This window comes from Mesoplodon mirus (genome assembly GCF_964341445.2).
Source record: "Mesoplodon mirus genome assembly, contig: HAP1_SCAFFOLD_680, whole genome shotgun sequence".
Lineage (NCBI taxonomy): Eukaryota > Metazoa > Chordata > Mammalia > Artiodactyla > Ziphiidae > Mesoplodon > Mesoplodon mirus.
Window position 1 is genome coordinate 310582 of NW_028295349.1, and position 13033 is coordinate 323614.

The window sequence follows — 13033 nt, forward strand, 5'->3', positions numbered from 1 at the left end:
CTAGAACAACTTTACTCATAGACAGTCTCTTTGTTAAACAAGTGACATTTTACAATGAAGCATTTTCAGTTTTTTCTTTGGTGGGAAAATATTGACACATATAAGGCAATCATATTCTATTAAAGTATGTATTTCTCAAAGGACTCACTATCGCAAAAAATTTTTTAAGTATAACTTTCCATGTTTTAATTGACTTTACTCCCAGACTTGTTTGCTTGCAAAGGCCATCAGAAAATACCATAACCTATATCATCTGGCAGTTTGCACAGCAACATGAGTGGAGATGCTCTTGTCACACTGCTTGGTTTCTCTGTCCCACCTTCTAAAGCACAATCTCCTGTCCGCCCTCCTGGGAAAGGAGCCAGTGCCCACCCTGAGCTCAATCCCTGGGGTAGATCTCTTGGTTCTGTCTTCACTGTATGCAGTGTTTCTTGCCCAGCACACAGAAACAGGGCCGGCACAAGTGATGGAAGACAGACTTTCCACAGGAGAAGGACATTGCGTTTCCTTAGCACAGAATCTGATAGTGAATATTAGCCTCAAAGGAGAAAGGTGGAGTGAATTTCCTCCATCTACTCCTGGAGGCTCCTTCTTTCTCGGACTCCTCCAGAACTGGGTGTGGCATGTGGGTACAAGCATGGGCTCCTTGCAAAAGGAAGGAGGCCTGCATAGCACTAGGTGCTTCAGGTAAGGGGGGAGGACTCATCGGGAGGCTCTAATAGGAAACAGTTAGAATGAGGGAAGTGGTAGAGAGATGTATCATAACCATTCAGAATGCTATGAGACGTACTAAGAGATGAGATTTCTTATTAAATGAAGTTGTAATTGACCCAGTAGTAGGGATGATGAAACCCAGTTTTGTTCACTAAGAATCCAGCCATGGAGCAAATAAACCCGTGCACCACAACTACTAAGCCTGTGCTCTAGAGCCTGAAAGTCACAACTACTGAGCCCACGTGCCACAACTATTGAAGCCCATGCACCTAGAGCCCGTGGTCTGGAACAACAGTAGACACCGAAATGAGAAGCCCGCGCAGTGCAACGAAGTCCCAACACAGCCAAAAGAAAAAAAAATAATAATCCAGTAAACATTTGCCTGGGTTGTGATAGGATTTGTTTTCCTGGTTAAATGAGGCTCACTTGGTATAAAATCAATGCAGACCCTGAAAGTGTACAGTTTATTTACTTTTATATCCATACCCATTCATGATGCACTGTTGATGGGAATATATTTTAGAAAGTTGGCACCAGTAACAGTGATGTTTAGGGGAACATGAATCAAGGGAAAGACAACACAAAATGTTCACATACACACACAGAATCATCCCACTCATTTCACATACAGACACACCCAGTCTCATGCACACAAACCTACACCACCTAACCGTAATACAGACTCTTCCTGGGACTATAGTAATTGGTCACATTACCTGTAAATCACTTTCTGTCACCAGGGCCCCTACTCTCATTCCCAGCACAAATTTGGAATCAGTTTGCCCTCTACACTAAAACCAGCAAGAATGTCCCACTTTCTCATCTTCAAAGTTCTTCCTCCCCAAGTGACTGATTCCAGAATACATACTGTTTACACGTTCTGTGAAGGCCACCTGTAATTACAGAAGAGAAAACACTATGAGGATAAGATCACAGAGATGCTCAGGTCTTTTGTTCATTTGCTGACAGTAGAAAACCTCATAAGAAACAGTGGTCCAGGGAACCCAGCAAGGGTTATCAGAGCAAACCTACTCAGGCTGAAAGGCAAGAACTTTGCTGGGAGGATGGAACTTCCAAGTCCATTTACGTTGGAAATTACAGAATTCTTTGCCTAGAGGAAAAATCGCTGCAGGAGAGAGAGCTCCATACTCTACAGGCTGTAATGGATGCTATCAATTTTAATGTCCTGAGGAATCAGGAACCAAGGGTTGGTAATAGACTCTCACTCCACATTCTCCCAACCAAGGTAATTGTATGTATCTGGAAGGAATACCCTCAAATATTCATAACTTAAATCTATTGAAAGAGAAATAAAGCAATATTTCTATCTCAGACCAGAAAAAATCCAGCTTACCTTGATGATCCACGGAGGCTTTTCTTCTGTCCTATCACGGTGCAGGTCAACCGCCACATCCTCAGGGAGAGCTGGAGGGACACAGAGTAACTGTCAGGACACTGGTGCTGCGGCTCAGGAATTACTCAGGGGCTTTCTTCTCGATGAGGACATGGGGTGGTGTGTATGGATGTGGGAGGTTAGTAAGTGTTGGCTGAGCTGGTGTTGGGCCATCCTCTTTGGGGGATGAAGGAAGGCAAAGGACAAGAGGAAGGAAATGAAAACAGAGCTTTGGCTTTCTAGCTAAGGGGAGCCTAATCAGAAGGGAAGGGTCGATCTAAAAAATGGTAAACACTAAATTGCATGCTCTGTGTCAATGACACAGACCCATGACCCATGCTTTGAGCTTCTGCTAAATTGCCACTGTCTCTTGATTCTTCACAGATCACTCTTTACCCAGCATCCACAATTCCAGCTACTGCATTTATCATGTCTTCTGTTGTATAATATTTTATACTTGATTAACAGCAACCTCTATTAAAGGACTGAATTCAGTCCTATACAAAATATGCTATATTTATTCACTAATCACTTGTCTTAAAGAAAATCAAATACACAAGATTTGACAAAACTGAAATCCTACCATTTAGATACAGCCACTATCAACCGTATCATATTTTTCTCCCAGTCTTTGTTTTCTATACAATGTATGTATGCCCACTGAGTCAGGGGCTGTCCATACTCTAGGGAGCTGTTCCATAAGTGGGACACTTCGTTATGAAGAGGGAGCCTGAACTGAGCACAGCCTGTCTCTAACCCAGCTGTGCAGGAGAAGTGTACAGGCTAACAGTCAGGGTCCACTTTGAGTCCTTGGGTGTGGGCTACAGGAATTGACCAATGCTATGGCTTATGGTAATGTTATCCAATACAATAAAATAGCTCCTTGATTCTTATTTGCTTTTGGCCTTGTTTAAGCAATGACACCAGCACTGACAGATATGACCTGTACTGTATACATGGGGTCTCACACCTCTCAGAATCTGGGAGCTGACCAGAATTCAGGTCTTGAGGTGAATTTCACATTAATGACTGTGCCAAAGTCAACTGATAAGCCCACCCATAGCTGCCCTGGATTCTGTGATCATTAAGGCCACCTGATGGGCAAGGTCTGGACCTTTGGAGATGCTAGGACTTCCAGCCAAGGATACGAATGCAGGGACTCCCTTGCTCCATGACTGAGGATCCCTTGGCTGAGTGGTAAGTGCAGGTCAGGGATCCGGAGCATCCATATTGGGACCCACACCTGTGTTCTCAGTTTGGCTTTTCCACATAGGAGGTCAAGAGCTGAGAACATTTATCTCTGCACCATCTCCTTCTGAGGAAAAGGAATATTAACCAAATCTGGGCAACAGCTGTGTTGAGGGAAGAACAAGGTAGTGTTCAGGCAGTGTGCAGTGGTGATGAGCTTTGTTGACAGGTGAATTGTGCTGTGTAAGAGGGAAATATCTCCTCAGGAGATATAAATGTAAAATGATGCCGCTATTATGAAAAAGAGTATGGGGGTTCCTTATAAAATTATAAACAGAAATATCATATGATTCAGCAATCACAGTACTGGGTTTATATCCAAAGGAAATTAAATCAGTATCACAATGACATGAACTTAGGTTCATTGCAGCATTCTCCACAATAGCCTAGATATGCAACCAAATTCACAAAACAAGTAAGGGTCCAGTGCCTGAGCTAACCTTAGGTACTTCAAAACAACTCCATAAGTCTCTTAGCCCCTTAGAGAGGATGAAATCAATATTAGAGTTAAAAGTAACTTGAACCAATTCCCTTAGTCTGGAATACTGAAACAAAAGTTCTACAGCAGGGGAAGCCTCCAAAACACACAGCACGTGTCAGGGTTTACCCCAGCCTTGGAAGAACTGGGAAGGATAAGACCAAGGCAGGCCTGAGGAAAGGTCCGAGGGTAGGCAGGACTGGGGTGTGGGGAGCCGGGGCAGGGTTGTCCGGATGAAGCAGTGGGTTGTAAGAAGAGCAGTGACACTGGGTCCTGCTGCCCTGAGTCTCTGTCCTGGGCCTGGTGAATTCCAGGAGACCAGGTTAGCAGGGCTGTGAGAGCCAGTGTGTGAAACGAGCCCAGCAACCCCTTCACACAGTCCTCTACAATTCCTGCCGGCCATGAAGGGTCTTTAGAGGCAGTTGCACGTGGAGCCCTCTCAATTGGAAGCAACTCAGCACATCAGCCTTGGGAGGTGCTGAGGCTGAAATGAGGAGACTGAGCACATGCAGTGATCCCAAATCACGTGTACTGTGACTCTTCCACCTCTGCGAGCGTGCTTTCCATGAGGAATAAACAGTGAGGACAAAAGTAAGGTGAAGCTACAAGTCCTGAAAGTGTAGAGGGAGAGAGTTCAAGTCTCATCCACCACCTGACACTCACTATAAGAACTTGTTCTCCAGTGTCAAGTGACTATGACAGTTTTGTTCACACTAGGATATGGCCATCATACGTGAATGTAAAACTGAAACCAAAATCCTGGTGCAAAATACCCTTCAGGTACCAAACAGAAACGAACCTTTCATTTTTGGCAGTGAAAAAGCAATGAAAGAGTAGTCTTGTGAGAAAGAAAATTTCTGAATGGCAAAGCAAGAAAAGATGACTATAAGCACAGTACAGTCAAAGGACATGGACACAATAACTCTATTATATCATTAAAATTTGGAAAGAACAAATCAGCATTCTACACATATTTCCTTCTTCTTCCTGATTTCATATTCACCTTCCTTCGTTTCTAAAGAACCGGGTGGAACCAAAGTGTTCTAGGAATTGCCTCGTTTTAGATCCTTACTGAGAGTTGTTCCCTACGTGAATCGTCATCAGCATCACTGCTATGTATGCTCTCTACCATGCATTTTGTACAAACACAACCATGAGCATAAATTTATTATACAAGTTGACCCACCCATTTCTCCTACTCGACTTGCTGGCTCACAGAGCATCACCCTGGTCTTCCCTGCAGGTTCTCAGACCTCCCCTGTGCTCTGTGCAGACAGAGTACTTCAATAAGATATTGATCACAGTTGAAAATTTCAAATGAGGGAGAGATGCTGAGAAAAGCACCTTCCGACCCCTCACTTCTATAGACCCATTTATAGCTTTCACCGTCAACTTTACCAACCTGAAATTCCAGATGTTACAGACACACTTGAAACATGGCTAGTGTGACCAAGCAATTGTGTGGTTTTTGTGCTTTTTAATAGAATGATTTAATTATTGTTTGAACTAAATTAATTATAAATAGACACATTTGGTTAGTGGCTACCACACTAGAAAGCTCAGGTGTAAGAAATCCAAAGATGAGAAAGAGGCAACCAGCCACCCCTCCCCTGGCTGTTCCTTACTGCAGAAAATTTGATGGCCTGATCTGATCATTCGTATGTAGGTATATCTTGGGCTCTTGGACCCACGCCAGGCATTGCGAGAGTCCTTGTGGACACTGAAATAGTACAGTCAACACTCAGATCCAAGAGGAATTCCCAGCAAGGGGCTCAATTGTAGACAGAGGTGAAGGGCATGGCCCAGTACACCTGTATTAGACATAATCAGAGAGTAGGTGCAGAGGGGAGGGATGGATTTCACTCTCTCCATGAGTCCATCCTTCTCACCCCTGACTCTAGAAGACCTGAGGAAGGCAGTGGAAAAGGCCCCGTAGGAGGTGAAAAATTTGTATACTGAAAACTACAGGACATTGCGGAAAGAAATTAAAGAAGAGACAAGGAATTGGAATGACATACCATGTACATAGACTGGATTATTAAATACTGTTGGCATTTCTATACTACATAAATGGATGTACACATATATTGCAACAACCCACAAAATTCCATGTCATTATTATAGAAGTGGACAGAATTCGAAAATACATATGGAATACCCCCAAGTAGATAAAACAATCTTGAGAGCAAAGAGCAATGATGGAGATTAACACTTCCTGAACTCAAAACACATAACAATGCCACAGTAGTCAAAACAGTCTGCTACTGGCATCAAGACAGTGAGATAGACCAATGAAATATAATAGAGACCCCAAATAAACGCACATATATATGGCCAACTGATCTTGGCCAAGGTTCTAAGATTACCAAGTGAAGAGAGGATAGTCTCTTCAACAATCAAGAGAATGAAAAGGCAACATATAGGATGGGAGGAAATATGTGTAAACCTTGTATATGAATAAGGGACCAATATCCAGAATATATAAGAAACTACTACAAGTCAATTTCCAAAAAAGACGGGCAAATAACTGAGTTTCAAAATGGGTAAAAAGCTTCACAAGACATTTCTCCATAAAGACATACAAGTGGTCAATCTACATATGAAAATTTGCTCAGCATTGCTAAGCATCAGGGAAATGGAAATGAAACCACAAGGAGATATCACTCACACCTCTTAGGATGTGAATTATAAAAAGACAGTTAGGGCCTTCCGTTTGGCACAGTGGTTGAGAGTCTGCGTGCCTATGCAGGGGAGACGTGTTTGTGCCCCGGTCTGGGAGGATCCCACATGCCACTGAGCGGCTGGGCCCGTGAGCCATGGCTGCTTAGCCTGTGCGTTTGGAGCCTGTGCTCCACAACAGGAGAGCCCACAACAATGAGAGGCCCGTGTGCTGCAAAAAAAAAAAAAAAAAGAAAAGAAAAGAAAAGAAAAGAAAATTAATGGATGCTGGCAAAGATGTGAAGAAGTGGAACTTCTGTACCCTGTAGTAATGTAAAATGGTGTAGCCATTATGGAAAACAGAATGGAGATCCCCCAAAAATTATTAAGAGAACTATCATAAAATCCAGCAATCACTCACTTAGGTTTATATACAAAGGAGATAAAACAAGAATGTCCAAGAGATATCTACAATCTCATGTCCATTGCAGCATTATACACAATACACAACATAGGAAAACTGCCTAGTGTCCATGGGAAGATGAATTAATAAAGAAAATGTGGTGTATACATACAGTGGAATGTCATTCAGTCTTTGAAAAAGAAGGAAATCCTGCCATTTGCAGAAACACGAAAGAACTTGGAGGACATTTGTAAGAGTGAAATAAGCCAGTCACAGAAGGTCAAAAACTGAAAGAAAACTCCGAGAAGCAGAGAGTAGAAGGGTGGTTCCAAGAGCTGGCAGGAGGTTGACATGGGAATTCTCTGTTCAATAGTTAGAATGTGTTATTTGCAAAATGGAAAAGTTCTAGACATATGCTGTACAACAAGGTGCATGTAGTCAACAGGACTGACTGGACATTTCAAAACTTGTTAAGACGTTGGATTTCATCATATATGTACTTTTACAACAATAAAATATACATATGTAAAATAAATACAAAGTGGAAAAAGGGGGAAAAAGAAGAATAATAAGGAAAGGGAGTCAACAGAGGGAAAAAAGAAAGCAGGAAGGGTCTCGAATGTACACAGGTATCAGGAGATAATGGGACAGAAGCTCCTCTCCCCAGGCTTTAAAGAAGACATCTCTCCAGAGTTCACTCCAGCAAGAGGGGGATGTCCTTTCTCTTCCCCATTCAAGCAGAAGTGCCAATAGCATCCTAAATGTGGCCCAGGCTGTGCTCAGGTGTACACTTTTCCTTGATGTCTAAACCAGCCACCCCTGACTCCCCATGGCTCAGGTGCCCTTCCTTTATCTCCTTCCACTTCTCTAAAGCATTTCCCTCTTCAAGTCCAGCCCGAGGCGCCAATCCTGTCCTCACACGTGGGGTCCACTGGGCGGGTCTCTGAGTTCTTAAGAGCCTCCCTGTGAGTAGCAGGCACTGAATCGCACACCAGGGTTCCCCTCAGCACCATCAGCAAACTACGACCTAGGGATTGAGGATTTCTAGAACAACTTTACTCATAGACAGTCTCATGGTTAAACAAGTGACATTTTACAATGAAGCATTTTCAGTTTTTTCTTTGGTGGGGAAAATATTGACACATATAAGGCAATCATATTCTATTAAAGTATGTATTTCTCAAAGGACTCACTATCGCAAAAAAATTTTTAAGTATAACTTTCCATGTTTTAATTGACTTTACTCCCAGACTTGTTTGCTTGCAAAGGCCATCAGAAAATACCATAACCTATATCATCTGGCAGTTTGCACAGCAACATGAGTGGAGATGCTCTTGTCACACTGCTTGGTTTCTCTGTCCCACCTTCTAAAGCACAATCTCCTGTCCGCCCTCCTGGGAAAGGAGCCAGTGCCCACCCTGAGCTCAATCCCTGGGGTAGATCTCTTGGTTCTGTCTTCACTGTATGCAGTGTTTCTTGCCCAGCACACAGAAACAGGGCCGGCACAAGTGATGGAAGACAGACTTTCCACAGGAGAAGGACATTGCGTTTCCTTAGCACAGAATCTGATAGTGAATATTAGCCTCAAAGGAGAAAGGTGGAGTGAATTTCCTCCATCTACTCCTGGAGGCTCCTTCTTTCTCGGACTCCTCCAGAACTGGGTGTGGCATGTGGGTACAAGCATGGGCTCCTTGCAAAAGGAAGGAGGCCTGCATAGCACTAGGTGCTTCAGGTAAGGGGGGAGGACTCATCGGGAGGCTCTAATAGGAAACAGTTAGAATGAGGGAAGTGGTAGAGAGATGTATCATAACCATTCAGAATGCTATGAGACGTACTAAGAGATGAGATTTCTTATTAAATGAAGTTGTAATTGACCCAGTAGTAGGGATGATGAAACCCAGTTTTGTTCACTAAGAATCCAGCCATGGAGCAAATAAACCCGTGCACCACAACTACTAAGCCTGTGCTCTAGAGCCTGAAAGTCACAACTACTGAGCCCACGTGCCACAACTATTGAAGCCCATGCACCTAGAGCCCGTGGTCTGGAACAACAGTAGACACCGAAATGAGAAGCCCGCGCAGTGCAACGAAGTCCCAACACAGCCAAAAGAAAAAAAAATAATAATCCAGTAAACATTTGCCTGGGTTGTGATAGGATTTGTTTTCCTGGTTAAATGAGGCTCACTTGGTATAAAATCAATGCAGACCCTGAAAGTGTACAGTTTATTTACTTTTATATCCATACCCATTCATGATGCACTGTTGATGGGAATATATTTTAGAAAGTTGGCACCAGTAACAGTGATGTTTAGGGGAACATGAATCAAGGGAAAGACAACACAAAATGTTCACATACACACACAGAATCATCCCACTCATTTCACATACAGACACACCCAGTCTCATGCACACAAACCTACACCACCTAACCGTAATACAGACTCTTCCTGGGACTATAGTAATTGGTCACATTACCTGTAAATCACTTTCTGTCACCAGGGCCCCTACTCTCATTCCCAGCACAAATTTGGAATCAGTTTGCCCTCTACACTAAAACCAGCAAGAATGTCCCACTTTCTCATCTTCAAAGTTCTTCCTCCCCAAGTGACTGATTCCAGAATACATACTGTTTACACGTTCTGTGAAGGCCACCTGTAATTACAGAAGAGAAAACACTATGAGGATAAGATCACAGAGATGCTCAGGTCTTTTGTTCATTTGCTGACAGTAGAAAACCTCATAAGAAACAGTGGTCCAGGGAACCCAGCAAGGGTTATCAGAGCAAACCTACTCAGGCTGAAAGGCAAGAACTTTGCTGGGAGGATGGAACTTCCAAGTCCATTTACGTTGGAAATTACAGAATTCTTTGCCTAGAGGAAAAATCGCTGCAGGAGAGAGAGCTCCATACTCTACAGGCTGTAATGGATGCTATCAATTTTAATGTCCTGAGGAATCAGGAACCAAGGGTTGGTAATAGACTCTCACTCCACATTCTCCCAACCAAGGTAATTGTATGTATCTGGAAGGAATACCCTCAAATATTCATAACTTAAATCTATTGAAAGAGAAATAAAGCAATATTTCTATCTCAGACCAGAAAAAATCCAGCTTACCTTGATGATCCACGGAGGCTTTTCTTCTGTCCTATCACGGTGCAGGTCAACCGCCACATCCTCAGGGAGAGCTGGAGGGACACAGAGTAACTGTCAGGACACTGGTGCTGCGGCTCAGTAATTACTCAGGGGCTTTCTTCTCGATGAGGACATGGGGTGGTGTGTATGGATGTGGGAGGTTAGTAAGTGTTGGCTGAGCTGGTGTTGGGCCATCCTCTTTGGGGGATGAAGGAAGGCAAAGGACAAGAGGAAGGAAATGAAAACAGAGCTTTGGCTTTCTAGCTAAGGGGAGCCTAATCAGAAGGGAAGGGTCGATCTAAAAAATGGTAAACACTAAATTGCATGCTCTGTGTCAATGACACAGACCCATGACCCATGCTTTGAGCTTCTGCTAAATTGCCACTGTCTCTTGATTCTTCACAGATCACTCTTTACCCAGCATCCACAATTCCAGCTACTGCATTTATCATGTCTTCTGTTGTATAATATTTTATACTTGATTAACAGCAACCTCTATTAAAGGACTGAATTCAGTCCTATACAAAATATGCTATATTTATTCACTAATCACTTGTCTTAAAGAAAATCAAATACACAAGATTTGACAAAACTGAAATCCTACCATTTAGATACAGCCACTATCAACCGTATCATATTTTTCTCCCAGTCTTTGTTTTCTATACAATGTATGTATGCCCACTGAGTCAGGGGCTGTCCATACTCTAGGGAGCTGTTCCATAAGTGGGACACTTCGTTATGAAGAGGGAGCCTGAACTGAGCACAGCCTGTCTCTAACCCAGCTGTGCAGGAGAAGTGTACAGGCTAACAGTCAGGGTCCACTTTGAGTCCTTGGGTGTGGGCTACAGGAATTGACCAATGCTATGGCTTATGGTAATGTTATCCAATACAATAAAATAGCTCCTTGATTCTTATTTGCTTTTGGCCTTGTTTAAGCAATGACACCAGCACTGACAGATATGACCTGTACTGTATACATGGGGTCTCACACCTCTCAGAATCTGGGAGCTTACCAGAATTCAGGTCTTGAGGTGAATTTCACATTAATGACTGTGCCAAAGTCAACTGATAAGCCCACCCATAGCTGCCCTGGATTCTGTGATCATTAAGGCCACCTGATGGGCAAGGTCTGGACCTTTGGAGATGCTAGGACTTCCAGCCAAGGATACGAATGCAGGGACTCCCTTGCTCCATGACTGAGGATCCCTTGGCTGAGTGGTAAGTGCAGGTCAGGGATCCGGAGCATCCATATTGGGACCCACACCTGTGTTCTCAGTTTGGCTTTTCCACATAGGAGGTCAAGAGCTTAGAACATTTATCTCTGCACCATCTCTCTGAGGAAAAGGAATATTAACCAAATCTGGGCAACAGCTGTGTTGAGGGAAGAACATGCAACCAAATTCACAAAACAAGTAAGGATCCTGTGCCTGAGCTAACCTTAGGTACTTCAAAACAACTCTATAAGTCTCTTAGCCCCTTAGAGCGGATGAAAGCAATATTGGAGTTAAAAGTAACTTGTCCCAATTCCCTTAGTCTGGAATACTGAAACAAAATTCTACAGCAGAGGAAGCCTCCTAAACACACAGCTCCTGCCAGGGTTTACCCCAGCCTTGGAAGAACTGTGAAGGATAAGCCCAAGGCAGGCCTGAGGAAAGGTCAGAGTGTAGGCAGGACTGGGGTGTGGGGAGCAAGGGCAGGGCTGTCTGGGAGAAGCAGTGGGTTGTTAGAAGAGCAGTGACCCTGGGTCCTGTGCCATGAGTCTCTGTCCTGGGCCTGGTAAATCCCAGGAGACCAGGTCAGCAGGGCTGTGAAAGCAAGTGTGTGAAATAGCAGAGCAGACCCTTCACACAGCCCCCTAGAATTCCTGCCGGCCATGAAGGTTCTTTAGGGGCAGCTGGACGTGGAACCCTCTCAAATGGAAGCATGTCAGCACACCAGCCTTGGGGAAGTGCAGAGGCTGAGAAGAGCTCAAGGAGACTGAGCACATGCAGTGATCCCAGAGCACGTGTTCTGTGACTCATCCATCTCTGGGACTGTCTTTACAAGAGGAACAAACAGTGAGGACAAAACATGAGGTGAAGCCACAAGTCCTGAAAGTGCAGAGGGAGACAGTTCAGTTCTCATCCACCACCTCACCCTTTCTAGAAGAACTTGGTCTCAAGTTTCAAGGGCCCATGAGAGTTTTGACCCACAGGTTCTGTGCATCATAGGTCAATATGCAAAAGAAAACAAACTCTCCTGTGCACAATACCCTAGATGAGCTAACCAGAAAACAAACTTCCATATTAGGCAGTGACAAGCACAAGAAAGAGCAGCTCATGTGCAAAAGATCAGTTTTGATGAGCAAATCAAGAAAAGGTGATTATAGAGCACAGTCCTCTCTAAGGACACAATTGCTTTCTATTGTATCATTAAAATATGAAAAAAACAAGTCAGAACTCCACACATATTTTATTCTTCCTTCTGATTTCATATCCAACTTGCTCAGTCTCCAAAGCAGGAGATGTAACCCTAAAGTTCCAGGAACCCTCTGCCATTAGATCCTACCTAAGTGTTGTTCCTACCTGTATCCTTTTCCTTATCACGGCCACAAATTCTATCCAGAGTCGATTCTGTAGAAACACGAATATGAATTTACAAGTCTTATGGATACATTTAAAATGTGACTAATGTGACTGAGTAATTGGATATTTTATTTTGTTTTATTTTAATACACTAAGATAATCATTGATTGAATTAAATAAATTATAACAGGCACATCTAGCTAGTGGCTACAACATTGTAATACACATCCCTCTCTCTCTCTCTCTCTCCCTCCATATATATATATATATATACATGTATGTATATATATCTACCGATTCAAGATGGTTGTTTGCTGATGGTTTACCAAAGAAAAAACTTGTGCCCCGTGAAGGTACTTAGCCCAAGGGGTAAGAGGGATGTGTCCCTCTGCTGGTTTCCCTGGTAACCGATGAGCCCATCTGCTGTCAATCCCCCCTTTAACT

At 43.4% G+C, this 13033-nt stretch overlaps 1 protein-coding gene across 1 annotated transcript in view; it reads right to left on the reverse strand.

Moving 5' to 3' along the window:
• LOC309797519 (uncharacterized protein) overlaps nucleotides 1-2139 on the reverse strand; it is a gene marked incomplete at both ends in the record, with an annotated part of 39607 nt that extends 37468 nt beyond the window's left edge. The window contains 2 exons of the mRNA XM_082646028.1: nucleotides 1583-1607; nucleotides 2069-2139. Coding sequence (XP_082502154.1) covers nucleotides 1583-1607; nucleotides 2069-2139 — 96 coding nt within the window. The remainder of the gene's footprint in view (nucleotides 1-1582; nucleotides 1608-2068) is intronic.
• Between the last annotated feature and the right edge of the window lie 10894 nt (nucleotides 2140-13033).